Here is a 27,440-nt window from a genome sequence, read left to right as displayed (position 1 = left end):
ATCAAAAAGACGGGAAGAGAGAGAGAGAGAGAGAGAGGAAAAGGAAAAAAAAAGTTCTTCTACAATTATCCTCCCCTTCTGAAGAGATTGTTGAAGAAAAGTAAAGGAGAGAGAGAGATAGAGAGAGCGCCCACGCAAAGGGTATATCGTAATTATGGTACAAGAGAAACAGAAAAGTAAACAAATGCCATCTTTCTTCCAGGGGGAAAAGCCATTTTTTACCCATATGTATGTGTGTGTGTGTGTATGTGTCCCCTTTTTTGATGTTGCGCCGAGAATAAGACAACGTCCAAGAACCGAGGGAAAAAACGCTGCAAAATGTTGTGTGGGCCATAAAAGTCTTTGACGAAAGGAATTCTTTGCATGGTCTTGCCACGGAGCGAACTTTTTTACTGTGATAACGGATAGAGAGAAGACTTGCTTCATTTCATACCCATTTTGCGGAACTTGCGGGATGCGCGACGGCGCAGGACGTTCATGCCCATGGCCTTCCGGAGGCTATCTCTGTCGCCATCGTCGTCGTCTTCCACCTGATGTCCATGATGGCGGCGGCCGTTGTTGTTCTTTACAGAATTTTGATGGGCGATTATGTTTTGTTCACGCCAGAACATACGTTTCTGATCAATCACTTGTTGTGACAGGTTGCCAAAACCCTTCTTGACGAACGCCAGATCGTGCAAGACGTTCGGGTCCAGGCAGCGCCTGGGCAGTGTTTGAACGGCCATGAAGATTTCACCATCGCCTGGACGGTACTTTCTAATTTCTGGCTCGCCGAGCTTGAAAATAGCAAGGGCGTAGCGGTACAGAGCGCGTGGCCCCTCGTACAAGAAAGCATCCCACACACGAAGGACGGTTTCAATCGGAAGCACACCGACGAAAATGCTCATAAACCAAGATGTGCATGAAAGAGCAACAGTAGGTTGGCGTTGGAACTTGGAGTTGGGGTGGGCGTAAGAGCCAGCGCCGGTATTGATGAGATCAGTGTCATTGATGGAGGCCCAGACCTTGGGTAGGTAATCCTTGATCAGCATCATGAGGACGTTGACTTCGGTATTCGCAAGGCTACGGGCGTGTGCACCTGGAAGATGGTTTTGCGTAATGATGGTCAACAGAATGAAGGCCTTTTCCTTGTCTTGCTTAAGGAAGAGCAACAGCAGACCGGCAATGAAGTTGAGCGATTGGCAGTATCCAATATTGGGGTTGTTCAGAGCGAAGCACGACAAAACCTCGCGAAGGTCTTGAATCAGCGCGGGCTCGTCATCGTCCTCGCCGTCTAGCAAATCAGTCGCTGGCTCGGGTCGGAAATGAATGTTGTCGGGAAAAGTCCTGTCGAGGTCGCGTTCAATAGCATCTCTGTCGTCCTTGTTGAGCTCATCTCGTCGTAAACGGGCTACAAGCGATTTGTAGAGGCCAACGTTTTCTTTTTGTGTGATCATGTGCTGACCGCCAGAGTAATACCACCACATGGCACCTCGCCACTCAGGAGGATAACCCTTGCGTGCATATCTCTTAACCTTCTCGCACATTTCCGGGAATGTCGTAGGGTTGTCGGTTGATAGTCCTTGCTTGTGCATCAAAGCAATCCATTTACCACGTCGACGTGCAATGTGCTCTTCGTATCTCGCTGCCCAGGCATTGTACTCTTGGACGCTAATCTTCTCAGATGCCTTTTTGAAGCCATAACGATCCCTTTCCACAGGGATGGCAGTTTTGCGCAGGCCGGGCATAACGACGGGGATTGGGAGCCCAGAAGACATTTCAGAGTCTTGGGCTGGCTCTGGCTTACTTTTAGCCGGAGCTAGCTGGGCCATCTTGCCCAGATCGAGCAGTGCACTCTTTCGATCGAAGACACTAGTAGAAGCGCGACGGGGGATTGCTTCATCTTCGTCAAGTTCCGGGAGAGGTTGTGATCGTTGCACTGGCGGAGATTGCGGGCCATTAGCCCCGGCACTCGAGTCATGTGAGAAGGTACGCGAACGACTAGGTCGTTTGCTGTGTCGCTTCGAGTAGGCTTCAATGCTTGCCCAATCTTGACGTGAGAGTCGCGATCTGTTAGTGGGCAATTGAGGAAGTCCAGAAATCTCACGACGAATGCTATCCATCTGAGAACGGCTTGTGTGGGCACTCTGTGAGTAACGATGTCCTTTGGCATTCTTGGCGCTTCCCAAATTCGAAGTTTCAGTGGTTCTGAGGGACAAAGCCTGTAGGGTGACTGAGACCCGACGAGGCATATCTGCGCTGGACCGTTTCATCGTGACCGACAATCTCTTTTTCGGAAGCTGCACTACTGCTTGGATGGTCCGTGGTGTATACGGAGCCTGGTAGGGACTTACTTGACCCTTGTGCATGTGGTCCACTTGCAGCGTTTTCGGTTCTATTGCGCTTGCATTGTGTACATCGAGATCAGAGCCTGAATCAGACGTCGTACGGATAGTTAGCAGCTTTTTCTGCTCGCGATGGTTCTCTGTTGAGTCTTCTGCGCGTGGGTAGGACCGTTCGTCCCATCGCTTGAGACTTTCGTTGGATTGGAAGGAGTCGAGAGAGTCGAAATCGCGGGATGGTGTCTGAGACAGCTCGGGCGGTTCAGAGTCGAGGCCACTGGGCGAAGGATTTCCAAAATGGTCGTCATGCGGCTCGACAATCGGGCTGCGGTCATCATCCTCTTCGTCGTAGTAGTATGAATCGAGTACGTCACTGACAGCGTCTAGCTGTTCTTCTTCCTCGGCAATATCTGAAGTAAGCGTTGTTTCTGGGGAGTCATCCCGATCCCGTTTGCGATCTCTTGACTGGTCTCTTGAATACATGCCACTGTGCAGGTCGCTAGCAATAGAGCTACGAGCAGTAATGATGCTACTTCGCTCTGTGCCGCTGGTCTCCATTAGGCTAGATGAAGCATTTGTGAATCCAGATCTAAAGCTAGCTCGTGGCTCCTCGTTTCGGAATGGTCGAGCTGGGGGAGGGTAGTAATCATTGTGAGACCAGTTGGGCACGCCTCTGTTAGGCTTGTACGTGCCTGAGAGGTTTGACCGCTCATTTGCACGATGCTGTGCATAATCTGGTATGGAGGTTGCGGACCTAAGCGAAGGCTGAAAAGGTGGCGGCTGAAAAGATGATTGGGGGCCAGTCATTCCTCGGGCTCGGAATGTCGCAGCTGGGGGGCCTGGCAGGTCTTCGCTAGATGAATTCCATGTTGGGCCATTCGAGTTGACTGGATTGCTAGCCAGAGGATTGAAGATGGTGCGAAGGTCGGGCGAGCAAGGGGCGCTGTCCTGACGCGACATTACCGAAGCGCCGGTTGGGGACATGGGTATTGGGGTGGAAGAAGGTGGGTTTGCATGGCGGGGGGAAGGTACGGCGGCATGGCGGAGGAGAGAAGGAGCTCTTTGCCGTAGAGAGTATTTGGGCGAAGGAATGGTCGGGCTGTCGGCAGGCGTTGGACTGTAAGCGGGACGGTCGTAGGGCTGAGCGGCTACCGTGTGCATCTGGAGCTGGGTCGGGTGCTTTGAGCGGAGCGCGCCAAAGCCCTTTGTGGAAGCATATGGTATTTGGGGCTGTGGTGAAGCGGGAGGAGTGTAGTCGGTTGGCGAGGCTCGATGGTGAAGGACGTGGGACAGGTGGTGTGGAATGGCCGTGTCAGAGTCCCGTCCAGCACTGGCAGCTTGAGAGACGCCAGGAGCGACGCGCAGGAGGGTATCACCCATTGCGAGGAGCAGAGGTGGTGACGGGGTAGTGGAGGAGGAGGGCGGCAAGTGCGCTCATTCGGACGGGGTACAGGACAGCTCGGGACTGGAGGTTCGGGAGGACATTCTGGGGGGGAGCGGGCAATCGAGGTTAGGGCAGGGCGTTGTTGAGGAGTGAAGGTGTCGTGTGGGCGTGTGTCATGCGGCGGTGGTAGTCGCTTGGACAGTGGGTTCGCCGGGTGTCGCAGCGTCCGGAGTGGGAGCTGTGGTGCAGGTGGATGAGTGAAAGGCCCAGGTGGGTCCCAGCGTGGGTGCGGCAGGTAGATAGGGTGTTAGGGTAGGCAGATGAAATGGAGCCGGGCAGGGAGCGTGTCGTGGCGCACAGGCACCGGGGAAATCAGACGGTAGTGAGGACGGAAGTGCGGCCAGTGTGTAGCAGGAAAGACTCCTTTGGCCTGGATGGACGCTGGACAACTGACTCTCCTCGAGGCTGCCAAGACGCGACGGCCATGCCTCCTCATCCCCGATGCCTATAGCCCGACTAAGGGGGGCCGCGCCGCGGGTCGAGCGTTTCAAGGGCCACGACGGAACTCGTCGGAGAGAGCGTTCATTGCCTGGGCTGTGACGGCCCAAATGGGCGAGTCCTGCATAAGCTCTGCGGACGAGACGACGACAACGAGAACGGCCGCTGCACTACCACTTACTCAACGCCCATGGCGATAGCACGATGTGATGTGATGTGATGGAGCATTTAGTGTAGAGAGGGGGAGGCAGAGGGAAGGGGGAGGAACGCGTGACAGGCCAATCAGCGGCCGCCTGCTTATGCGCCTCTTTTTGGCAGAGCCACTCTCTCTCTCCACTTGCACCGCCATCCATCCATCAATTCCACTCACAGCTCTCTCGCACAGCCATGGCAGCGGCACGACTGCAAATACTTACTTACTGTATGTACTGTGTAAAATAAATAATTGGCAGCCGACGCGCACACGTTCGTTAGCGTTTCGTTTCGCAGAGGCCATGTCCTTGGGGCCTTGGGTGGTGCCCTGGCCTACCCTGCGTCATTGCCCTGCTTTGCCTGCCCTCTGCACGGGGAGAGTCAATCAAGCACTCAATCACAACACAGACAGCACACGGTGGTTGCTTGGCCTCGCCAATAGCATACGAAGGACAGCAGACTATTAACTATTCAGAAAACATCACAGTTGGGACCGCGCACAGGCACAAGCACGGCCAAGATAGGCAAGCACCGAACCGCTTGAGCCTTGTCGCGCGCGCTTCTAGAAGGCCGCGTTTCAGGGCCTCCCCGGCCTCTCACCACCTGCACCCACCCACGCGGCTCGCTTCGTCTGCCATCGCCTTGCTACCACGGGAGATTTGCCATTTTGCTCATGACGACATGCCGCCGTTGTCTTCATTTCATTTTTGCCTTACTTTGCTTTGCTAAACACGCTACCCTGCCCAGCCGTCCGGCTTGCACGTCGATGCGCTGGAGACATGGCGATCTGCATGTACACACGCCATGCTTCTTTGCCCACCGCCCACCCAGCGACCCATCCGCATGCAAATTTCGCCAAACGCCAACCATGCAATCAATGTGTAGCTGCTGACCGCCGTCTTGTCCAAACTGCCTCCTAATCACCCTTCTCCCTGCCCATGCGCCTGCCCACGTGGCCGAGGCCCTCATTTGGCATAGCGCTTGACCCAGTCCTTTGCGTTCTTGTCAAACTCCTGACGGTTCTCCCGGTACTCGTTAGCAATCGACGGCTCAATCGCATCGTCTGGGTTAGGCTCAATGAGCAGCGTCTGGATCAGGCGCAGCACAGAAACCACCTTGTTCGGCGGCTTCCACTCGTCCGCGCGTAGCAGGCCCAAACACATGGAGCCCTTGTCGTCGTTACTGACGTTGGGATGGTAGATCTTGGTCCGGAAGCTGACCACAGGCGGCTTGAACGGATACTCGGTTGGGAATGTAATCTCGAGCTTGAAGTGGCCGCCCTACATTGACACAGTCGTCAGCGGGCGGTGTTCCCGTATACACGGAGGCTGTCTGTCAGCAAAAACACATACAGCATATGCAGACTGCTCGGGACCATCCATCAACACTTCCCATTTGGTCATGTTCTGTTCGTCAAAATTGATCTTCATGCCCGGCGGGGTGTCAGCCATGCATTCGCCGTACTCCTGCCCAGCTTGTTAGCCGTCTGGCTTGTGCGGCACTACACACGACCATCACAGGCTTGCCTTTAGGATGCGCTTCTTGGCTCCGGTGCTCATGGTGGCAGTGCGTTGGTCGACCGTCTGTCGTGCACTAGGGTTCGATAGCAAGCTGCGACGCCTGGTCTTGCCGGCTTTGTATTCCGGAGCAGCAACGAGTGTTTTGTACCGCACAAGGCAAGACAAGTGGCCTAGTCGAAAGGAATGAATGAACAAGCACAAACTTGGTGGGGATGGTGTGTATGTACAGGGCAAGCGGTGTGCAGAGTGGCACAGGATGCGTGCGTGAAGAGAGTGGAAGAGAGAAAGATGGATGTGGGGAAGGTTGGCTATGAATGACGAGGTGCTTGGGTTGGGATTCCTTAGTCAAAGCTCCGCATGCGGGCCGGCAGAAGGGTCATCAGCCTTCACTGGGTGGCGGCTGCAGGTGCTCGCTAGCATTTGCTCGTCGTTTTCAGTCTGCGCGATTGTCCCTACTTACTCTGCTACTCTACTAAAGAGGCGAGCAACTTGTCTCTGCTGCCATGGGCATTGTGGCACTGACAACCAACGACGTCATTGGAAACACTCGGAGCAGGCCCGTATCGGTACTACTACGCCGCCTCATTCAACACATTGGAACGAACAAGCGAGCCCTCCAGGCGCAACCCCGGCTTGCTCGCGACTTTGTTGTTTACAGGACAAGCATGCGTCTTTTGCAGCCAACGACACCTAGTTGGGCGCGCCAGATGCAAGTGGAGCAGCCTAGCGGTTAGCGGGCAACAGCGAAGCGCCCGTTGTGAGGGCAGCATAAGAGTGGCCCGCCGTGATGCAGAGTAGGTCGGCATGGCATTGCAGAGCGGGCGTTTGCAATGCAACTCGACGGTTATGCTCAGCACCTCATACAGCACTGGCACCCAACATGTTCCATGATGGCGTAATGACTCACGGTTGTGCACAAGCGCAACTCAATGCCCCCGCGTTTCCAAGTGCCTCGTCTCCATTGCCGACTTGCACGCACTCTGCTGCGCCTAACAAACTTACTCGTCGTCACATGAGTCACAAAGGGTCCCAGCAGACGAAGCGCCCAGCTGCAACCCCCAACGGCTTGATCCAAATGTCACGTTACACCGCGACATGAACGCGATGCGCATCCTTCACAACCATTGCCCAACACGGCCTCGTGTCTGTCAAGATCGGACCCCACCCACCAAGCCGATCATATCTTCCTCCCGGTGCGATCCTGGCCTTGGCGAAACTCATCGTCACGTGGCCCTCGTATCGTCGGTGTTTCGCTTACGGCCCTCACTGTCGCTTTCGTGTGTGTACATGGACCGGACCAAACAAACACCATGCATGCGCCACATTAGGCTATACCCGAACAACGTGCCGAATCAAAAGGCTGCACACAACGTTGCCTTGCTGCCTGATTCCCACATGCATCCAGTCGTGCCGCCGCCCGTCGCCATCGACGAGTAAAAACACCCATCTGCATGCTACACAGCCCAACGCTAGCCGTCGACGCTGCAGGGATGCCACTTGGCGACGGCAGTATTTAATCCTCGGCCTCCCCGCCATCTCGGCCCTTACGCCTCACGACAAGCGAGTTCGACAACCAAAGTGTGCTTTGTCTTCACCACCAGTGTGGATAAACACGCTTAAGCTCTTCGAATCCTCACTGACTTTTCTCCCCCGAAAGGTTTGCGAGTTCGAGAGTTTCCAGAGCTCCCAACTTCACATGAACGTTGCGTCACACTAACCTGTCCACTCTTTACGAGAAACNCCCCCCCCCCCTCTCGCTTCAGTCGCTCGCTTCATCATGTTCGGCAAGCGTTCTTTGGCTAGTTCAAAGGACAAGGACCGTTCAGGCAAGATCACCAAGCAGCCAAAGAGATCGTTTCGCGATGCCTCCAAGCAAAAGGCCATGGCCGAGAAGCTGGATGCACGCAAGGACAGCCCCATGATGGACGGAGGTTCACCGCAGCTGACCTCTGCCATTGTGACAGTCATCGTTGGTTCCGACCAGCGACTGTTCGCGGCCCACGAAGATGTACTGTGCCATTCTCCGTACTTTGCTGAACTGCTGCGGAGCCAGTTCTTCGAGTCAACTAACCGCCGCATCGATCTGCCCACGGAAGAGCCTGAAATCTTCAGTTGCATCCTCGAGTATCTGTACAAGGGAGACTACTACCCCCGCCTTGTCCACGACAAGCGGCGCCAGACCTGGATGCTCGAAGGTGCAATTGCCTCACCCGACCCCAACAAAACCGGCGACCGCGCTGCCGCAGTCGAGCCAACCTTTTTCCACACCGGCGCGGGAGACGTTCTTCTCCGTGACACTGCTGTGTACTGCGCTGCCGATCGTTACGGCCTTGAGGAGCTCAAGAAGCTCTCCCTGCGCAAGCAGGGCCTGCAGAGCGGGATCGAGGTCGGAACAATCCTGCGTAGTGCGCGCTATGCCTATGAGAACACGCCAGACAGCGACTCGCGGCTGCGCGCTCATTACCTCGCTCTGATTATCCGCAGTCGGAAAACCTTCAAGCGTAGCGGAACCATGCAGATGGAGATGGAGATGGGAGGAAAGCTGTTCTTTGACTTGTTCGTGGCCATGTGCAATCATGTCGATGATCTTGTGGATGCGAGGTATGCCTTTGCGCTTTTCCTCTTTGTCTTGACCGTTTTCTTCATTTGATATATACTTGGCCGTGATGTAGAATCCTTTGCCACTGACACTTTGCCAGCGCCTCCGCTCGCGGCACTCCCAGGACCATCTGAAGACCCCGGTTGCACACTAGTCCCATCACTCGTCATTGTATACAAGCCGCCCCCGACAAAATACCACACAACCACCCTCGCACACACAACCCGGAGTATCACACCCAAGTTGAGCCCAAGCCTTTGATCTCCGCGTCAACCCCCAATTTGCCGATAAGCGACCCTAAAACCGTGAAAACCAACACAAAAAAACATGGAATCGGAGTAATAACAGGGGTTGATTCCCTTCTCTTTTCCCTGCTTTTCGAAATCGGCGCACTAGTTGTTGTTGCATCCTCCTCTCAACCTCGTTTCTGCTACTTGTTTACCGTCCCTTAGCAGTGTGGTACTTTTTGCTCACCCCATCTCCTCTCCCCTCTCCCGAAGACTCCTTCAAAAGAAAAAAAAGGTCGTTCCTTTTTTTTAAGATTTTGTTTTTTCCCTCCCACCCGTTTTTTATTAACGACTATCATGGCCAAGTTCTTGTTTTGTTCGCTCTCCCCCCCCCCTTTTAGTTTCCCTCTTCTTCTCTCCTCTTGCCTGCGGCTGGGGGAGAAGAGATAAGAGGAGTACAACTGACGAAACTGCGTTTCCTTTGTTTTACGAAAGAAGGAAGGGGGATGGATGGAATGTCCCGTTGTCCATTTGTCGTTTTTTATCTACACCCGCGGGGGGAAAATAATTTCTTCCAAATGTCTTTTGGTGAAACTGCTTGGTTGTTTTAATTTTTTGTATACATCTGCGATGATTGATTTGCGTTGCATCGCACTGAAGGACTTTTGGGACTTTTTTTTTCTTTGCCTCTTTCCCACCTGGTGGAGAGAGATAGAGAGAGAAGGTCTTTTTGTTTGTCCGATGTGGTGTTTTGTCGCAAGTCGATTGAGACCGCTTGAAATAAGGGGATCCAGACTGTGGAAAGGGGAATTAGTCTTAGCGGTGGCAATAATGAGAAATCCCAGGCCGCCTCTATATTGTTATGTTCTTTGAGATTCATTTACGTGTGATGTCGTGTATGTCTTTTTTTCTTACATCGAACCTGATTCTATATCTATTATCACTAACAAAACAGCTCCACCCTACAATCCGACCTCAAACGCCCCATCAATCAAACTCCAAAACTGCTCTACAATCTCCCTCTGCCCCTCTCCTCCTCTAACCGCCAGATACCTCTGCCCCTCAACTTTCGGCTCCCAATTTCCCGGATTAGCATCCACCATAATCCCCCCAGCCTCTTTCAAAATAACCCATCCAGCACACACATCCCACGCCCAGCATCCAGCCTCCCAATAGACATCCAGCCCGCCACTAGCGACACCACACAGATTGAGGGCCGCAGACCCAAACGACCTCAGCCCATGCACCATGCCACCGCCATTTTCCTTAGTCGCCGCCAACCGCTTAAACGTCTCACTCTTGACCCTAAAATCATTCCCGCTGCGATCACTCCCCCACTCCACCGCCACAAGACACTGATCCAACCCCTCCAGCCTCTGCGGCTCGCCTCCTAGCGGCAATCTCGTCGTGCGATTCAAATACGCGCCCTGCCCTTTTACGGCTGAATAGAGCGTTTGCGTAAAAGGGTTGTATACGACGCCGACGACCGGCTCGCGGTTTACGGCGAGCCCGAGCGAGATGCAGACGTAAGGGTAGCGGTGTACGAAGTTTGTGGTGCCGTCGATGGGGTCGCAGATGAAGGTTGGGTTCGCGGTTAGCACGTCGCCTGGTTTGTAGGTTTCTTCGCCCATAAAGGAGAAGGTGGGGTAGGTGGAAGTCAGGGAGGTGGAGATGAGAGATTCGACTGCGCGGTCGGTTTCGGTTACGAGGTCGACGGCTGCGTGGGAGTGTTAGTATAGGTGTGGTTTGGGGTGAAGAAAGGCTGGGTTAAGTACAATTCTTCTTTGAGCCAGACTCCGAGGTTGTGGGTTTGGCGGCGACGATGCGTTCGCCTGCTTCTTTGGCGATGGAGATCATGAAGTCGTGGATTTCGTTGAGGTTGAGGTCTGCCATTTTGTCGAATTGTGCTGGAGGTTGACAAGGGAGAAGGGGGGAGTTGAAGTTTGGGATTGAAAATGAGATGAGAGCTTTCGTTATGTAGGATTGTCTAATGTTCTTTGTTCACCTACAGCTAGCTAGTACCCTTGTTACCCCTCGGCGGGGCACATGCAGGGTCCACTTACCGTACCACGTGGGGTAATAGCGATTGTCAACGGGCGTACTTGCGTCTGGTATTTGTTGTTCTATGGTTTCTACTTGAAGCAAATTTGGCGGAATGTTGTCTTGTTTAAACAACGAAAAGAAATACTGGAGCATTTTTGCAATTTATGGAGCATTACAATACAGCTAAATACTATACATCTCGTTGGATTTAGAATAATCTGGGGGCTTTTCCTCAGACCACCAAGATTCAAAATTATCGGAAAACTCTCAAGCCTTGGTCTCAACTGTATAGCTGCCAACCTTCTTTTCCTCCTGTTCCAACTCCTCAGCTATAACATCAGCAGGAATACGGTCTGGTGTTTGGTTGACTAAAACGAGCATTGGACCGAACGCCAACGCCATTAGACCAAATGTAACGCAGAAACCAATCATTGGTGATGTCTTAATCTGAGTATTCATACCATAAGATATAGCCTGGCCAACAGCTTCGAGAGCGCGGAATGCAGCACCATTGCGAACATTTGCTATACGAAGTCAGTTCACAACATCCCAGAACATGTGTAAGACGGAGACAACAAACCTTGAGCATCAGTTGCAAAAGAGGAGAGCAGCCAGTACATGTACGACTGCGACAACGGGCCTGTGGTCTGAACGAAAAAGTATGGCAGGAAAGTCCGCGCATATCTCGACTCGTCCCAATCAATCTTGCCAGGGTTGTGGCTATTGAACCCCGCTTGAATAACGATTGACCAGATGTAAACGCCGAGGTTTAGGAGAACGACAGTCAGAAGGCCGATTTGGGCACGACGACGCTGGTTTAAGCCTTTCATGTCGAGAATGAAACCCAGACCGAAGCATCCAACGATGCAGAAGAAAGGCGAAATGAGAGAAGAGAGGGCGCGAGCTCGGACGCTGAAATAGGTTGCAAGATATGTTGACCAGGTGCCACTAATTATTCGTTAGCAAGATTGTAGCTTCATAAGAGAGACTTCACAACTAACCCATAGAAAAATGACCAGATGGCCCAGAGCGCGGACAACAAGATGAGTTTTGAAGTCATGGTAACCCTAATCTGCTTGATCTCCATCTTGGTGCCTATCTTCTCAGAAACGAGAATCCGCGTCCCGTCTGAGCGGACTACTCTCTCAAGCGGCGAAATGAGAAAGGCGAACGGTAGTGCCATGCACTCGATGATAAGGAAGGCGATGTAGGTATCCGGTGTTACACCGCCAACAACTCCCTTTTCGTGATTCTTTGACAGACTGTAAAGTGCCAGTGTTAGTTTTGGTCTCAGGAGATTGGAACAGTAATGCCTTACTTGATCGCCCCACCCACTAGTTGTCCCAGATTGCGGGCAACAATCCAAAGAGCCAAGTACTTGCCACGAGATCCTGATGGAGCGAGCGACATGATTGTACCGGATTCGGCAACATACCATGTTCCCGTTCCAATGCCTGTAAAAAATCCGCCTAGGATAAGGTACCATTGGTTACCAAATTTTGAGTTGCAGTAGTATGACGAGCCTCGGATAGGGAATGAGCAAGCGCCAATGACGAGAGCCCATTTTGTGCCCAGCTTGTTTACGATGGGACCGCCCAAGGCACAGCAGAGTGCAAGCATAGTGTAGTTGACGGCAGTTGCAATATTTGAGGTTTGAGGAGTGGCTAGACCACCTCCACCAAGGCCTGGAATCATGTTAGTTATACATTTAGATTATATATTGACCAAGGAAGCTGACCAGCAATAGCATCAGCCATGGCGGGACCACAAAAGGCTTGAACACTCAGCAGAAGCATCTGCGTCAAGCTATTTTGCCAAACTCTTTTCCATAATGGCACAGTCCGCGCATATTCTTCTTGATTGATCCTCTCATCTGCGACTAGATGCGAGGGTAGCGGAGCATTCCATGAGTCGTTGCCCTTGGTACGAAAGGCATCATCGTCGCCACCAGCGTGGGTGTTGGAGGGAGCAGCGTCAAACTTGGACATCTTGGGCGACTCCAACAAAGATCACCAAAGAATATTTCAGCCAAAGAAATACTGGGAGGTCGACCTCTGAACTGAGATGATCCCAAAGAAGCCTCACGCGACCCTTTATATATACGATCTTCGTCCCGCAACGTCTGCCATGCTCGTCTATCATACTATCTGATATCCCGGCTTATCTGTGGATCCCGGGGCTAAATTACCCCAACTCCGGGGTAAATCAAGTCGTTCTATCCAGCTGATAGGGACTGTGGAGTCCATGGTTTCGGTGACAAGCGGAATGCCGAGGGGAACGAACGTCTGGAAGATCAATCGGACTAGGCTTAATATGGTAGTGCGAACAGTCGGGAAAAGTGGAGGCAAGAGCTAAGGCGGACAAGGAATGGTAAAGAGACGCTAGACATGGCAGTCAGGCCTTGCGAGGCTTGTTGTCGGGCCTTTGCGGTTGTAAAGCAAGGCGCGAGTCAGGCGTTACATCGCTCCGCGGGTGACTTGGTACCTCGATAGGACATTGGCATTGTTGATATCTGATCGGATCCAGTGTAGACCCAGTATTGTGTTATCAGGGCGCGATATGTCAATAAGGCAATGGCACATTCAGTGCTCCATCTTTGGAGACACGGGCTGGCCCCTCATTGAATGACCATGTGCTGACGTCCAATAATCTAGCCTTATTGGGAGATAATAACAGTCGGGATCATCAAGCGAGAGCCAAGCGCCATCTTCATTGCCGAGTGTCGCCTCCAACCGACGGTACGTGGAGTAGACAGCCTCGATTACTTAATTGAAACTTGTCTGAGCTCGCAATTGAGCGGGGAGTATGCCTCGATATCGTATCATCGAGCTGGTGGCGTGTGCAGACTTCATTGATACTTAACCGGCGGGCGTTTGGGGCGTGACCCATTGTGGATTGCCTCTGATCACGACTTGCGCCTCCGACCAGAAAGACTTTCAGCTTCCCGGGAATACTACCATAGCCAAGCGTTGTTTCATTATGGCACCTTCAAGAGCGAACACGTCTGTTATTGTTGTCGGTGGTGGTGGCACTATTGGCTCCTCGACAGCTCTTCACCTTGTCCGTTCTGGCTATACACCGTCAAATATCACCATCCTCGACACATATCCTATCCCATCATTGCAATCGGCCGGAAATGACTTAAATAAGATCATGGGAATCCGCTTGCGGAACAAGGTCGATCTCCAGTTAAGTCTAGAAGCTCGTCAAATGTGGAGAGAAGATGAGCTATTCAAAGAGTATTTTCATAATACTGGGCGGGTACGTACAGCTGGTAAGACGATATGTTTGGGGCTATGGTCTGACAGTAGCATAGTTGGATTGCGCTCATGGCGAGACGGGACTTGTGGATTTAAAACAAGCATACCAAGCTCTCCTCGACGCCAACGCTGGACTCGAGAAAATAACGGAATGGCTTGACTCAGAAGACGAAATCCTCAAGAAAATGCCACTTCTAGATCGCGAGCAGATCAAGGGTTGGAAAGCAGTGTACAGCCAAGATGGCGGCTGGCTCGCCGCAGCAAAAGCCATCAACGCGATAGGTGAATACCTACGCGACAGCGGAGTCAAATTTGGATTTGATGGCGCTGGTTCGTTCAAGCAACCTCTTCTGGCTGAGGGAGTATGCATTGGCGTCGAGACAGCAGATGGGACCAGGTACTATGCTGACAAGGTTGTACTTGCAGCTGGCGCCTGGAGTCCTGTACTGGTTGATTTGGAAGAGCAGTGCGTTTCAAAAGTAGGTTTTCCACCAATGCGATACTTCATTTCCACATCTGACACTGTTAGGCTTGGGTATATGCTCACATACAACTCACACCGGAAGAAGCAGCAGAATATAAAAACGCACCTGTAGTATACAACGGCGATGTCGGCTTCCTTTTCGAGCCCGACGAGCACGGTGTCATCAAAGTCTGCGATGAGTTTCCAGGCTTCACGCGCTTCAAGCAGCATCAGCCATATGGCGCTAAAGCACCAAAACGTATCTCTGTGCCCAGGTCGGCAGCAAAACACCCGACTGACACCTACCCCGATGCTTCTGAAGTGAGCATCCGCAAGGCTATTGCGACCTTTCTACCCAAGTTCACCAAGAAGGAGCTATTCAATAGGCACCTGTGCTGGTGCACAGATACGGCCGACGCTGCGCTGTTGATGTGTGAGCATCCCGAATGGAAAAACTTTGTGCTTGCTACTGGAGACAGCGGGTATGTATCCCAAATTTTGGTACTTGACAATATATACTGACCGAATCTGTTTAGTCATACTTTCAAGCTGTTGCCAAATATCGGCAAGCATGTCGTGGAGCTGCTCGAAGGTACGCTAGCAGATGATCTAGCACATGCGTGGAGATGGCGGCCTGGTACTGGTGATGCATTGAAGTCGAGAAGAGCAGCGCCGGCAAAGGACCTATCAGACATGCCTGGCTGGAAGCACGATGAGGCTGTCAAGTCTAAGTTATAGCGCGCTGATCATTTTTCACTGAGAGCTATGAAGACTCTTCACCTAGTGTGTTCAATATAGTAATTAGTTCTAGATATTCGACACCATCCAACGGAAGTAGATCTAAACTCTTAATCGTGCAAATTCCTTGGTATCAAAGTAAAAGAAGGTACAAAGATGAATCACTGCGCCACCCCTTAGTGTCTTGAACAACAAGAGCAAAGCGTGTCTATTAGGTGAGCAGTGTAAGGTATACTTGCCGAATTAGCTGACTTCCATCTCTCAGGTCAAGCTTCCAGTAACGGTAATCATGCCCTTCAAGGAACAACGGTTGCCAAGGTCAGTTCGAATATATCGGGGAAGTCCAGCTTGGTAAGGTCGGGCAGGTGTATCTGTGCTTAGATGTTGCCAGGAAAGCGTGATTCAACACAACTGGCAAGAATGTTGACAGACTAGTTGCCTGTCTCTGGGCCCTTAAGTACCACCGCTTGTCTCCGTCTTTACTCTTCTTACTTCACTACATCGTTATCACTACTCAAGAACTCACCGCTTTTAACTTTTATATTAAGCCCATCACTCAAGTCACAACCAACAATACCTCTCGTTGCCAAATCCACAATACCGTTACCCCTCCGTCATCCATGCAACCGCCCTCGGTGCAAACACTTCACCAATATCTCAGCTAGACATCCCTCAGGGCGACCATGGAGGGACGAGCAGCCAAAATTCTGCATGGCCTGGACGAAAGCCTCCCAATGACACCTAGCCGAAAATGGAGCCTCGCTGCCATCATCGTTGCTATCCCTGTCTTTGTGTTCTTGTTCGCAATGTGCTTTAAACGTTGGGGAGACTGGTGTCCTTGTGACAAGGAAAGGGACAGACCCGATGCACCAGCAGCAGGGCCGACGATTGGAAATGGCTCACTTCGAGTCGGTAACATCGAACTGGGTACGGTCAACGTAGATCGAGATGCGGCAGACCAGACACAGCCTGGACCACATTCAAGTCCACCAAGTCAAATTCTACCCGGTCCAGCTCTATCCAGTCCAGCTCTACCCAGTCCAGCTCTACCCAGTCCAGCCCTACTCAGTATAGGTCTACCCAATCCAGGTCTACCCAGTACAAGTCTACCACGTTCAGCTCAACCCAGTTTGGAACACACCACGGCACGAAACTCGGAGAATCGGCGAAGCAGCAATGGGCAAAGCGAACGACGTCGAATTTTGCAAGAAGAAGCTGCCGCGATAGTCGAGAGAACGTGAACGCAGCCTCGGTTTCAATGCACGTTGTCGATGTTTGTTATAGTTCTTGGAGGCTCAAGCAATGGGAATGAATGTTTCTTAGCAATGACAAGACACATGTTCTAGCCATCCAATACAGTACATGTTTATGATCGATTCCATTACAGGCGTCTATTCTTGTGACTCTACCTGTGAATGTCGGGCGTAGTCTGATGTAACAACAGCCATGAATCTGCACGTCGAGTAAGCTGGGAACACGCTAGCGGGCCGGACCTCGGCATGTTGAGCAGTGAGGCCGGGGTTCGCGGTAGAACTACTCCGCATTTCAAGAATGGCCAGCTCTCATAAATCCTCAGAATCACTATCTGTATAAGCCTTGGACTTTTAAGTATCGCCTAAACAAACTCTCAACTTGTACCACTACGTGTGTATAGCAAAACATGTCATCTTCGAAGCGCGTGGAGCAGATTGCTGGTCACCTCAACTACCCCAAGGGTATGTTGGCGGGCCAGACTGCCATTATTACTGGATCTGGACAGGGAATCGGAGCTGAGGCGGCGAAGCTGTTTGCGAAGGAGGGCGCAAAGGTTGTGGTTGCTGATGTAGACGCAAGTGGGTCAATAGAGCGCATATGGAATATCTCACGGGCCTGTTGCTAACATGTACACAGAAAAGGCCGAAGCGGTAGCTTCTGAAATCAACTCTTCAGGCGGCAGCGCAATAGCAGTAGCAGGCGACGTTCTCGACGATGCCTACATCAAGACTCTGATCTCCAAGGCGGCCGAGTTTGGCGGAGGCAAGATCCACATCATTGTCAACAATGCGGGCTACACATGGGATGGCGTCATCCACAAGATGACGGACAAGCAGTGGCAGACAATTGTCGACTTGCACGGGACGGCACCGTTCAAGATTGTGCGCGCTGCAGCGCCGTATTTCCGGGTCAAGGACGGCGAGCCCAGGAACATTATCAACATCTCGAGCACGAGCGGCTTGAACGGAAATGCTGGGCAGATCAACTATGCGCTGGCCAAGGCGGGTGTGCAGGGCATGACCAAGACAATTGCCAAAGAGTATGTCCTCTCTTTTGTGTTCTCCCTCCGTCAACATATATGCTAACGTATATCTAGGTGGGGCCCTCAGTTTGGCGTGCGGGCAAACACGGTCGCTTTCGGACACATCCAGACGCGGTTGACGCAGGCGAAGGAGGCGGGCGCATTTGTGACGACGCCCGACGGCGAGAAGGTGGCACTCGGAATACCACAGGCGCAGAAGAGTGCCGTCCCAGAGAGCCAGCTGTACGCGGACATTCCTCTGCGCAGGCCAGGGACAGCGACGGAGGCGGCGAGCGCGGTGCTGGCTGTTGCGAGCCCACTGTTTAGCTATGTCAACGGAGAGACAATCAAGGTCACGGGTGGTCGGAACATGTAGATGATGTGAAATTGAGTGTGGCTGCGTGCCAAAGTATAAATAATAATAATGGCAATTGTGATTCCAGTCTCAAACGCGGGCTGTGGTGGAATGGAATGGGGGGTTTCGAGTACCAAGGCCTTAGGACATGACAGGGACTCGGCGGCGGACGCTGATCCGCAACGCCATCCCCAGACGCCTCAGCAATGGTCTTTTGGCAACATTGAGACCAGACATAATCACTGGCCTTTTTTTGCTGCATTGTCGCGCCTATTCATACCCGCTTGTTGCCGCCATTACTTCTAGCCACCTCTTCCAACATGTCCATGTGCAATCGGTAACCCCATTCCATCCATCTGCATCGCTCGTACCAAGTATTCGCCCGCGGGCGAGCATCCCCTACCTACCAACACGTTGCGCAACGCCGCACTTAATCCCACCAGGACCACGGTCCTTACCAGCTCGCCATGAGCGACGAAAAGCACAACTACGTCCGCGAGCCCTCGCCGCCCCCCATCCCCACATATGACGAGGCCACCTCGTCGCGCAATGCGCCGGCACGCCTAGGACCAAACGAGATCAGCGACGACGCCGAGCGGCAGGGTCTCCTAACCCCAGATGTTCGCACACAGTCCGACTCACGGAGACGCAATGGATACTACCAGCCGCCTTCGGTCCAGTCGGTCGACGATGGCGACTCGGACCTGGGCAGCCCGGTGCGGGAGAGCCAGGACGAGGCCCTGCGCCAGACTATGGAGGAGATGGAGATATTAGACCCGGAATCCGCAGAGGAAGGAAGATCGAGGAGGAACCGAACGCGAAATCGCTTTTCCAAGCGTTTCAACAGCATACGGCACTCGCTGTCGAATTGGAACCTACCCCGGATACCATGGCCGACATGGCGTCCCAACTTCAGTGCCGTCACTGATCATATGCCTACTATATCCGAGGAATACAGGCCGGGCTGGGCTATGTTTGCGCGTCTGCTCGGCCTCTTTGTCATTGTTATACTCGTGTACTTCTTGGTTGCCAGTGAGGTGGTGCCCATGGGCGGCGGCTTCGGCACACCCTTTAATCCAGAGTGGATACGCCAAACGGCCGTCGAGGGCGTCGAGAGCTGGCGAATTGAAAAGAATCTCGAATACATTACGAGCTACGATCACATTGGCGGCACAGAGGGAAGTTATGTGCTGGGACAGTGGATCGAGGGAAAATTCAAGGACGCGAACATGGACACTTTTACACATGACGAGTATGTCAGACGGGAATGGGGAATTCCCCACAATATGCTGACTTGGACAGATACTTTGTTTATATGAACTACGCAAAGAAAGATGGCCGAAAAGTTGCCATTGTCGATCCACCCGATAAGGCTTGGGAAGCAAAACTCGAAGAGCCGTCCGTTTTCAACCCACCGAAAGCTCAGACGCCTGCCTATCACGCAATGTCGGCGTCTGGAAATGCTACTGGACCTCTGATTTATGTCAACTACTGCCACAAGAAGGACTTTAAGCGGTTATGGGACAGTGGCATTGATGCGCAAGGTGCAATTGTGCTCTGCCGATACTACGGAACGCAGCCAGATTTGGCCATGAAACTAAAGTCTGCGCAGGATGCGGGCGTAGCTGGTGTTCTGGTGTACTCCGATCCGGCAGACGACGGATTCAAAAACGGCAACCCCTGGCCTGACGGCAAGTGGCGACCTGGTGAGAGCGTACAGCGAGGCTCAGTTGCCCAGACCAACATGATTATGGGAGACATACTCACACCTGGAAAGCCGAGTTTGAAGAAAATGGAGCGCATGTCCCGGGACAAGAACCTAGCAGTGCCAAAGATTCCTAGTCTACCCCTGTCGTGGAAGGATGCGCAGAAACTACTTCAGTCACTCAACGGCGTTGGTGAAGAACTTCCGGATGAATGGGTCGGTGGTGTGCCAGATATTGGCGATAAGTGGTACTCTGGCCATCCGGAAAAGTCACCCAAGGTTTATATCCAAAACAATCAGGATGAAGTGGAGCAACAGCGTATTACAAACGTTTTTGGATCCCTCAAGGGTACAGAGGACCCAGGCCGGAAGATCATCATCGGAAACCACCGAGATTCATGGTGTTTTGGTGCAGCCGACCCTGGCTCTGGTACAGCAGTCATGCTTGAAGTTGTACGCGTACTCGGCGAGCTTCGTGCTCAGGGCTGGCGACCTCTGCGTACTATCGAGTTTGCATCCTGGGACGCTGGCGAGTACAACCGCATCGGATCCACCGAGCACGTTGAAGCCAACGTCGACGCCCTCCGCGATGGCGCCATCGCCTACCTCAACCTCGACGTTGGCGTGACCGGCTCCAAACTCTGGGCCAACGGCTCCCCCATCTTCCAACACGCCTGGACACGCATCCTTGACCGCCTCTCGGACCCGCACGAGAACAAAACCCTCCGCGAACTCTGGGACGCCTCCAACAGCAAAATCGGCAACCTCGGCGCAGCCAGCGACTACGTCGCCTTCCAAAACATTGCCGGCACCTCCTCCCTCGACTTTGGCTTCTCTGCCTCTACCACCCCGAAAGACGGACCTGCCCACCCACTATCCCACAGCTGCTTCGAAACCCTCTCATGGATGCGCAAATACATCGACCCTTCCTTCTCCTACCACACCCTCCTCACCCAACTCACCTTACTCCTCATCCTCGAACTCGCCCAAGAACCCATTCTCCCCCTTAAACTCGACGACTTTGCCTCTGCCCTTCAGGAACAGGGCCAATCCCTCCTCGACTGGACCGAGAAAATCAGCGGTGGCGCCGATTACGATATTGCTATCTTCCAGCCGTTGGTCGATGCGCTCAGCATGTTTAAGAAGAGGACAGAGGCGTTTGGCGCGTGGGAGCAGAGCTGGTATAATCAGGTTTATGCAACGGGGGGGTTTGAAGCTAGTGGCGTGACGATGCAGCGTGTGAGGCACAATGCTAAGATTGGGGGTTTGGAGAGTGATTTTTTGGATTTGCCTCGTGGGAAGGAGGGTAAGGGGGCTCATGGTGTAAGTTTTTTTTCTTCCTTTTTTTTCTCTGTTCTTTTTTTTTGGGGGGGGGGGGATGTGGGAAACTTTTGCTAACGTGGTGATTAGTTGCCGAATCGCGATCAGTTCAAACATGTACTTTTCGCCCCTGACCTGGAAAATGGGCTCGAGGCTAGTGTTTTTCCTTACGCCAGAGAGGCGATTGCGAGTAAGGATTGGAAGAGGGCGGCTGAGGCGATTCAGATGACGGCTGATGTGTTGAATCGTGCGGGAGAGAGGCTGGGGCAGTGATCGTTTTTTGTTCTCTCTCTCTTTGGTAGGAAATTTTTTAGACATTTGGGGGGGGGACTGGAAGAGTGTGTTAGATAATGGAGAGTTTATTAGGACTCTTCTACCTTTTGGTGTGAGCGTGAGTATAGGGTGCATTCATTGGCGTTTTCTTTCGTATCTTTTTCAAATGGTGTATAGAAGAGAAGAGAGGGAGGGGGGGGGGGTTCGCATAGAAGATAGTTTGTTGAAATCTATAGTTCTCTCTCTCTCTCTCCTGTTTGAGGAAAGAAAAATATTCTTTGATTTTGAGATTGTTGCAAATGAAAGATTTAGATATTGGGTATCATGGTATCTAGCACAAAACCAAAAAGAAAAAGCCAGTCTTTACGCCGCGTCCTCTTTCTTTACCTCTATTTCCTCACCTCCAGTCTTCGCAGCATCTCCCTTTTCCTTTACATCCTCCTCCTTCGCACCCCCACCCTCATCTTTCCCCAACAACTCCGCCCCCAGCTCATCCAAAAACCTCTCCGCCTGCCCTTTACTCCTCTTCTCTAAAATGACCCTCTTCTTCTTCCGAATCATCTCCTTCCTCTCCTCGACCCTCCTCGCCCTCTCCCGTCTAACGCGTTCCGTCTCCTCCCTCTCCTTTTCAATCCTCCTCATCTGCTCCTTCCTCTCCTCCTCATCCTTTGAGAAATTGAAGAATCCCATACCGCGCTGCCGGACCTCTGCGCGGCCGTCGAAATGCAGGTCGGGGGGCGGCGTGAGTTCCTTGTCGCGTTTGGCGGCTAGCTCGGCCATTTGCTGGGCGATGGTGGCGTCTGGGTTGAAGGCTTGGGTTTGCACGGCGTCGCCGTAAATGAGGGTGTCGGGCATGCTGGGGCGCGCGGTGAAGCGGTCGGGTTCATCGGCGGCGAGGGTGCGTTTGCGGCGTTCTTCGCGGGCAGCGTCGGCGCGTGTGCCTTTTCGTGTGCGCCCGAATTCGTCAATGTATTCGACTAGTTCTTGCTCTTCGTCGTCGTCTGAAGGGGAGGACTCTGAAGCGGAGGCTTCGCCTTTTTCTTGCTTGTCTGCCCATTTTCGGTCGAAATCTACGCCGTATTTTTCGTCGACGTCTTCGACGTCGCCGCGCTTGAGGGCGTCGTAGAGGCGGGCTTTCTCTTCCATTCGCCGCTTTGTGCGCTTCCAGGCGACTTCGTCCTCGCCTTTTTCCTCGGCGGTGCGGCCGCGGTGTTTTTGTGTAAAGTCTGCATCTTCGAGGTCCTTGAGCGCGCGCTTCTTGACGTTCTTGTTGTGCGTCTTAAAAATGTCCTCCTTTTGTGGTCGCGCGCGGCCGGCGGTGGGCTTGTTGGATTCGGCAGACGAGCTCTTGATGAGGTTGGAAAGTGTGGACGCAAAGGCGAGGCTACTCGAGCTGGAGATTTCTTTTGCTTTGGCGCGTCCTTTTGGGCGTGCGCCGTAGAGATGGGCGTCCTTAGATGACATGTGTGCGGTGTTTGGGGTGTGGAGCGCGTTGTAGGGATGAGGCGATGTCGGCGGTGGAGTCCTGAGCTCTTGCGTCACTACGCGCTACCCCACTCATTATTTTGCGTAACCCCACGTTTGAATGATGAATGCGCGGTTCCGCAACTGACTGAGCCTCATACTGTGAAGACTCATAAACCGTTCTCACTTTGAATAAAGTTCGTATATCTTTGTTGCGTTGTACAATTGCAAGATCAATTGACCACAGAAACAGACATAGACACATATACAATGCCTCTTCCTCGTCAAGTCTTCATCGCCGTTATCGGTCAGCTACCTCACTTTCTATACTCAAACATGTATCACTAACATCATTTCAGGTGCTGGTGGAGTAGGCAAAACCTTCCTCTCCCAATTATCCGCCCTCTCCAAGCGCCTCTCCCAGTCGCCCTCATCGCCATACTATCTTTCCCTAATCTGGCTCAGCACCTCTAAGAAGGCTGTATACCACGCAGACTACAGGTCTGTCTCCAACTGGGAGTCTGAACTTCAAAACTCCTCGAGCCCGCCTCTCCCTCTCCCACAGCTGTGCGAATACCTACAAAAGGCACCGGGAAAGGTGGTCCTGGTAGACAACACTAGTAGCCAAGATGTCGCGGATAGCTATCCCGCCTTCTTGAAGAAGGGCATCAGCATCGTCACACCGAACAAGAAGGCATTTTCAGGAAGCTACGACCTGTGGACGCAGATCTTCAACTCTGCCAGCAACGGCAATGGCGCTGGGGGCTATGTCTTCCACGAGTCGTCGGTCGGCGCTGGGCTGCCCGTCATTTCAACACTCAAGGACCTGGTGGAGACGGGCGACGAGGTTACAAAGATTGAAGGTGTCTTCAGCGGAACAATGAGCTTCCTGTTCAACTCGTTCCAGCCGCTGGGCGGCGGTGGCGGCAAGTTCTCCGCCGAAGTCACATCTGCAAAGGAAAAGGGCTACACAGAACCCGATGCGCGCGATGATCTGAATGGACTGGATGTTGCTCGCAAACTCACCATTCTCGCCCGTCTGGCTGGCCTCAAGGTGGAATCGCCGACTTCATTCCCTGTTCAGTCACTCATCCCCAAGGAACTCGAGTCGTGCTCTTCCGGCGATGAGTTCCTGGAGAAGCTGCCACAGTTTGACGATCAGATGGAGCAGCTCAAGGCAGATGCGGAAAAGGAAGGCAAGGTCATTCGCTTTGTCGGAAGCGTCGATGTGCCGGGTAACAATGTCAAGGTTGGTCTTGAGAAGTTTGACAAGAGTCACCCGATTGCGGCATTAAAGGGCAGTGACAATATCATCGCTTTCTACACCAAGCGATATGGCGACAACCCACTGATCATCCAAGGTGCTGGCGCTGGTGGAGAAGTCACAGCCATGGGTGTCACGGCCGATCTAGTAAAAGTCTTGAGATTGCTTCACTAGTTTGTAAATAGCAGTGATGATCAAAAAAAATGACGAAATGAAAATGGGGTTGAAGTATACCAAGTGAGGGAATTTTCTTTTCAAAAGTGAGTTTTCTGGGCACGCATTTGGATGAGCGAATTATCGGGCACACCAAGCATAGACAGGTCAGATGGTATGTGGTACGCCATCCTAGTATAGTATCTCGTCGACAAAAAAATCCCTCTGGCTTACTGTCTGTTCTTTGTTTGTAATGGAGAAACATTTTCATGCACGGTTGAGATTTATCATGACTTGCATGGTATCACAACAATCAGACAAAGGCTGACAGAGTCCTGAAATAGCCTTTTTGCTGGCACATTCTCCGATGAAGATTTGTGTCACCTCCATCGGTGATGCCCAGGCTGTGGCTTACATGTCTCCGTCAGTGTTACCAAGACTTTGATAAAAGTAAACGTGCCGTTCCGTCTTGGTGCTTAACCCTTGGAACGAAGGATCAGAAATGTGCAGTAATAGACCTTAGCGAGGCTGCTATCGGAATGCTACACCAGTTATCCGAGGCATTGTTTTCCGAGACGTCATTATCCGAGGTGTTGTTATCTGCAAGTTGTACCTCGCTTGACGTGATTCAGCGCACAAATCGAATGCGGGGTGGTACACCGGGGCTGTGCATGTCCACCATGGTAAATAGCAGATAACAGAACGTGGAGTAAGCAATGGCTCGGTGTTGGTGTACCGCGGCCCGAGCTTGAGATACTTGGGGAGCCGTATGAAAAAAGACGCAAATGCAAACTTGCTTTGGGTTGGGGTTGGCGATGATCCTGCTGCTAACGAAGTAGAGTATTGCTCTGCTGTGGAGCGTGATATGGGCAACCCGTATTTCGCCGAGGAGTAGGTGAAAACGACGGTGTAGGACTGTTGTTGACTAGAGGGCCCAGAGTGGAGAAATTCCTTTTTGCTACCAACCATAGGGCATATGCAACCTTTTGGTTTTTGGGGTATTGGCCATTAGTATTGCTACCTCGCGTCCAAACGAGGCAAGTGAGGATTGCTGGATTCCCGAGTTGTGTGCAGGCCGGACCCTGCCGCGTATATGGAATTGCATTTTTGGAAGCGTAAGTGCTTACTGGTTAGTCGACCCTAGGGTCAGATCATGACCCGTCTCTTACATAAGTTTGAATACATGAGAGAGAGTGTGTGTAGGATCTGCCAAGCTTTTCTTGTGCGGATGGTGTCATTCTTAATCATGCTTGATGTGCATGGAGAGTTGGCGGAGAGTTGGCAAGTTTACAGGGGGGGGGGTGTCGGAGAGCGTGGCATGTTGATCTCGCCATGTCACCATCAGAGAAGTCGGGGATCATGTTTGATGAGGACCCGAGGCAGAAGTCAGGCCACACTACTACCACCATGGTGTGGCAGAGGTACAAACTCTACTGTAGGTGGGCTTGCTGGCTCAGGAATGGAGACGCATCACAGGGAAGGCTGGCACAAGAGGCCCCGATAGCGTGGTACGAAACGTCAAGCTTGGAGGGTGTTGTTACCACAGTGTCGGGAGCGATTGCTGCCTTGGAGGGCGTTGGAAGGGGTGGACAGGTGTCGCCCAGGCGAGGCCATAGGTCGACAAATGCCTCGCTGCGGGTGAGAAGGCACACGGCCAAGAGGATTTTCAGACGGCAATCGAGGGGTGGCAGGTCGAGGTATGCGCTGGCGTTGGTGTTTGACGGGCAGAGCGGGGTTGGAGTGCTAGGGCTGGGATGGAATGGATGGAGAGGCTGCCAAGGCGGGACTAGGAAGGTAGAACGGGCGCCAAGAGGCGTGAGCAGCGCGTGAGAGGAGCGGAGCGAATCGCAAGCAGTTACAGAGGCCAACCGGCGCATAAAGGCGTTGAGGCTGTGCAGTTGGGCCGACAAAGACCCTCGCATCACGGGGGACCTGACACAATGGCAATCTGAGGGGGGGATTTCACGGGCCTCTGGTCTTGGGCGGCATTGCAAACAACAGGAGATTACTCCAGGGCGGTTTCGACGGCGAGTGCTTGTGCGTTCTGGAAGAAAAGGGGCGTGCATTTCCCACAGGGCTGAAGACTGAAATGGAGGGGCGGTCTGTGCAACGGCCATGTTGCTGGATTGGGCGGGCTGGCTGATTGCTCCCACTATCGCCAGCCCTGCTGGTATGCGCCCATGTGCGCCCATGTGCGCCCTCGCCATGTCTTGCCGGAGAGATGCATACGCTGGCGCCAGGTGTGGTTGAGCGACAGCACTCTGCCTACGATACGCCCACACCATGGCAATATGGAAGTGCGGCCTGGCCTGGAGCATTTTTGGTACCACGCAGCGGTCAGCATGTGCGGAGCCTGCCCGTCGAGGCGTATAGCAGTGTGGCGCTGGCGCTGGCGCTGGCGTCTGGTCCTTTTTACGCCAAACGCTGGCCGCGGTCGCTGGCCGGCAGAGATGATTCAGCGGGCGAGGGAAGCAGCGGAATGTGGAGTAGATGTGCGGCCACGAGGCATGACTTCATCCAGCGCTGCATGGGCAGGGCATGTGGTGGATCAGCAAACTCAGTGACGAGCGAGGAGGGGGTTTCCGCTCGCTACCGGCGCCGAAAGCTGCAGCGCTGCTGGCTAGTTATTGATTGAGTAAGAAAAAAACGACCATGATCGTATACATACTACAGGCTGGCGTACAGGCGGACATGCGCAAGGGTCTAAGTACATGTTTACGCACATGCGAATATACGCCAGCGATGACGCACATAGAAACACAGCCAACACAATCAATCAGTCAATCAATCAATCAATCAATGGCAGACTGAGCCAACGTCTCCGACTCGGGCTGATCACAGCGCCAGAGCCAGAACCGTTTTGGTCCGTCCCTTGGGCAGGCAAGCAAGTAAACGAACACACAGGCAAGCCAGCAGCCAGCCAGCAGCCCCTGGTCATTCGTCACACACACGAGTCTGAGCCGGCACCGTGTCAGGGCGGGTGTGGACAGCGAGAAAAAAAAAGCACCCGACGACTCAGCTGAGACCAGGGGCAGCAGTGCCAATCGCGTGGCCGCCCTCAGTGTGCTGCCTCGAGGGCCAGCTTGGAGAGGGCTGCTCGTCTCGTTGCCTGGGAGCGGTGAGCAAAGTGTATCCGTGATGGACATGTTCGTCCACCATTATCCAGCATTCTGGCACAGATCGACTTGGGCCAACACGTTGGTGCTCCCTTAGCGCACAAGCCGCGTGCTGCGTCCCGGCGCCGCGACCGACATGGGGCGTGAAAGGACATGTCACCCTAGCCTGCGTTTAGCACCACGAGCGTTGCCGGGCTTGGGCATGGACACACACACACACACACACACACACACACACCCTTCGCCCTTGGATACACAACAACCCCCCCT

General features: G+C 52.9%; 15 protein-coding genes across 15 annotated transcripts; 8 read left to right on the top strand and 7 right to left on the bottom strand.

Annotated features, from left to right (window-relative positions):
* Positions 1-422: 422 nt before the first annotated feature.
* Positions 423-3,701, bottom strand: COCCADRAFT_86316 (uncharacterized protein; the record flags this gene model as incomplete). Its single annotated transcript, XM_007710384.1, has 1 exon — positions 423-3,701. One exon carries the CDS (start codon positions 3,699-3,701, stop codon positions 423-425), a length of 3,279 nt encoding a protein of 1,092 aa, XP_007708574.1.
* Positions 3,702-4,502: 801 nt separating this feature from the next.
* Positions 4,503-4,862, top strand: COCCADRAFT_86403 (uncharacterized protein; the record flags this gene model as incomplete). The annotated part of the gene is made up of 1 exon (XM_007710383.1): positions 4,503-4,862. The coding sequence occupies one exon, from the start codon at positions 4,503-4,505 to the stop codon at positions 4,860-4,862; it is 360 nt and encodes a 119-aa protein (XP_007708573.1).
* Positions 4,863-5,360: 498 nt separating this feature from the next.
* On the bottom strand, positions 5,361-5,954 carry COCCADRAFT_33574 (uncharacterized protein; the record flags this gene model as incomplete). The annotated part of the gene is made up of 3 exons (XM_007710357.1): positions 5,361-5,675; positions 5,748-5,861; positions 5,922-5,954. The coding sequence occupies 3 exons, from the start codon at positions 5,952-5,954 to the stop codon at positions 5,361-5,363; spliced, it is 462 nt and encodes a 153-aa protein (XP_007708547.1).
* A 1,738-nt stretch (positions 5,955-7,692) lies between these two features.
* On the top strand, positions 7,693-8,648 carry COCCADRAFT_33573 (uncharacterized protein; the record flags this gene model as incomplete). The annotated part of the gene is made up of 2 exons (XM_007710356.1): positions 7,693-8,516; positions 8,615-8,648. 2 exons carry the CDS (start codon positions 7,693-7,695, stop codon positions 8,646-8,648), a joined length of 858 nt encoding a protein of 285 aa, XP_007708546.1.
* A 1,055-nt stretch (positions 8,649-9,703) lies between these two features.
* On the bottom strand, positions 9,704-10,634 carry COCCADRAFT_33572 (uncharacterized protein; the record flags this gene model as incomplete). The annotated part of the gene is made up of 2 exons (XM_007710355.1): positions 9,704-10,458; positions 10,517-10,634. The coding sequence occupies 2 exons, from the start codon at positions 10,632-10,634 to the stop codon at positions 9,704-9,706; spliced, it is 873 nt and encodes a 290-aa protein (XP_007708545.1).
* A 417-nt stretch (positions 10,635-11,051) lies between these two features.
* On the bottom strand, positions 11,052-12,772 carry COCCADRAFT_23196 (uncharacterized protein; the record flags this gene model as incomplete). Its single annotated transcript, XM_007710342.1, has 5 exons — positions 11,052-11,308; positions 11,365-11,732; positions 11,786-12,046; positions 12,103-12,469; positions 12,523-12,772. The coding sequence occupies 5 exons, from the start codon at positions 12,770-12,772 to the stop codon at positions 11,052-11,054; spliced, it is 1,503 nt and encodes a 500-aa protein (XP_007708532.1).
* Positions 12,773-13,763: 991 nt separating this feature from the next.
* Positions 13,764-15,245, top strand: COCCADRAFT_1887 (uncharacterized protein; the record flags this gene model as incomplete). The annotated part of the gene is made up of 4 exons (XM_007710322.1): positions 13,764-14,045; positions 14,101-14,523; positions 14,574-14,989; positions 15,044-15,245. 4 exons carry the CDS (start codon positions 13,764-13,766, stop codon positions 15,243-15,245), a joined length of 1,323 nt encoding a protein of 440 aa, XP_007708512.1.
* Positions 15,246-15,928: 683 nt separating this feature from the next.
* On the top strand, positions 15,929-16,486 carry COCCADRAFT_23194 (uncharacterized protein; the record flags this gene model as incomplete). The annotated part of the gene is made up of 1 exon (XM_007710341.1): positions 15,929-16,486. The coding sequence occupies one exon, from the start codon at positions 15,929-15,931 to the stop codon at positions 16,484-16,486; it is 558 nt and encodes a 185-aa protein (XP_007708531.1).
* Positions 16,487-16,905: 419 nt separating this feature from the next.
* Positions 16,906-17,896, top strand: COCCADRAFT_86473 (uncharacterized protein; the record flags this gene model as incomplete). The annotated part of the gene is made up of 3 exons (XM_007710382.1): positions 16,906-17,077; positions 17,136-17,538; positions 17,596-17,896. The coding sequence occupies 3 exons, from the start codon at positions 16,906-16,908 to the stop codon at positions 17,894-17,896; spliced, it is 876 nt and encodes a 291-aa protein (XP_007708572.1).
* Positions 17,897-18,342: 446 nt separating this feature from the next.
* On the top strand, positions 18,343-21,173 carry COCCADRAFT_23192 (uncharacterized protein; the record flags this gene model as incomplete). The annotated part of the gene is made up of 3 exons (XM_007710340.1): positions 18,343-19,127; positions 19,178-20,903; positions 20,991-21,173. 3 exons carry the CDS (start codon positions 18,343-18,345, stop codon positions 21,171-21,173), a joined length of 2,694 nt encoding a protein of 897 aa, XP_007708530.1.
* A 363-nt stretch (positions 21,174-21,536) lies between these two features.
* Positions 21,537-22,637, bottom strand: COCCADRAFT_1883 (uncharacterized protein; the record flags this gene model as incomplete). Its single annotated transcript, XM_007710321.1, has 1 exon — positions 21,537-22,637. The coding sequence occupies one exon, from the start codon at positions 22,635-22,637 to the stop codon at positions 21,537-21,539; it is 1,101 nt and encodes a 366-aa protein (XP_007708511.1).
* Positions 22,638-22,907: 270 nt separating this feature from the next.
* COCCADRAFT_1882 (uncharacterized protein) lies at positions 22,908-24,075 on the top strand (the record flags this gene model as incomplete). Its single annotated transcript, XM_007710320.1, has 2 exons — positions 22,908-22,944; positions 22,997-24,075. The coding sequence occupies 2 exons, from the start codon at positions 22,908-22,910 to the stop codon at positions 24,073-24,075; spliced, it is 1,116 nt and encodes a 371-aa protein (XP_007708510.1).
* A 510-nt stretch (positions 24,076-24,585) lies between these two features.
* Positions 24,586-25,159, bottom strand: COCCADRAFT_86382 (uncharacterized protein; the record flags this gene model as incomplete). The annotated part of the gene is made up of 2 exons (XM_007710381.1): positions 24,586-24,719; positions 25,021-25,159. The coding sequence occupies 2 exons, from the start codon at positions 25,157-25,159 to the stop codon at positions 24,586-24,588; spliced, it is 273 nt and encodes a 90-aa protein (XP_007708571.1).
* Positions 25,160-25,484: 325 nt separating this feature from the next.
* COCCADRAFT_33566 (uncharacterized protein) lies at positions 25,485-25,931 on the bottom strand (the record flags this gene model as incomplete). Its single annotated transcript, XM_007710354.1, has 1 exon — positions 25,485-25,931. The coding sequence occupies one exon, from the start codon at positions 25,929-25,931 to the stop codon at positions 25,485-25,487; it is 447 nt and encodes a 148-aa protein (XP_007708544.1).
* Positions 25,932-26,169: 238 nt separating this feature from the next.
* On the top strand, positions 26,170-26,689 carry COCCADRAFT_23189 (uncharacterized protein; the record flags this gene model as incomplete). Its single annotated transcript, XM_007710339.1, has 2 exons — positions 26,170-26,224; positions 26,295-26,689. The coding sequence occupies 2 exons, from the start codon at positions 26,170-26,172 to the stop codon at positions 26,687-26,689; spliced, it is 450 nt and encodes a 149-aa protein (XP_007708529.1).
* Positions 26,690-27,440: the final 751 nt, after the last annotated feature.

The sequence above is a fragment of the Bipolaris zeicola genome (assembly GCF_000523435.1).
Source record: "Bipolaris zeicola 26-R-13 unplaced genomic scaffold scaffold_17, whole genome shotgun sequence".
In the NCBI taxonomy this organism is placed as follows: Eukaryota; Fungi; Ascomycota; class Dothideomycetes; order Pleosporales; family Pleosporaceae; genus Bipolaris; species Bipolaris zeicola.
The sequence above is the reverse complement of the archived record's forward strand: the minus strand, read 5'-3'. Positions and strand labels throughout refer to the sequence as shown.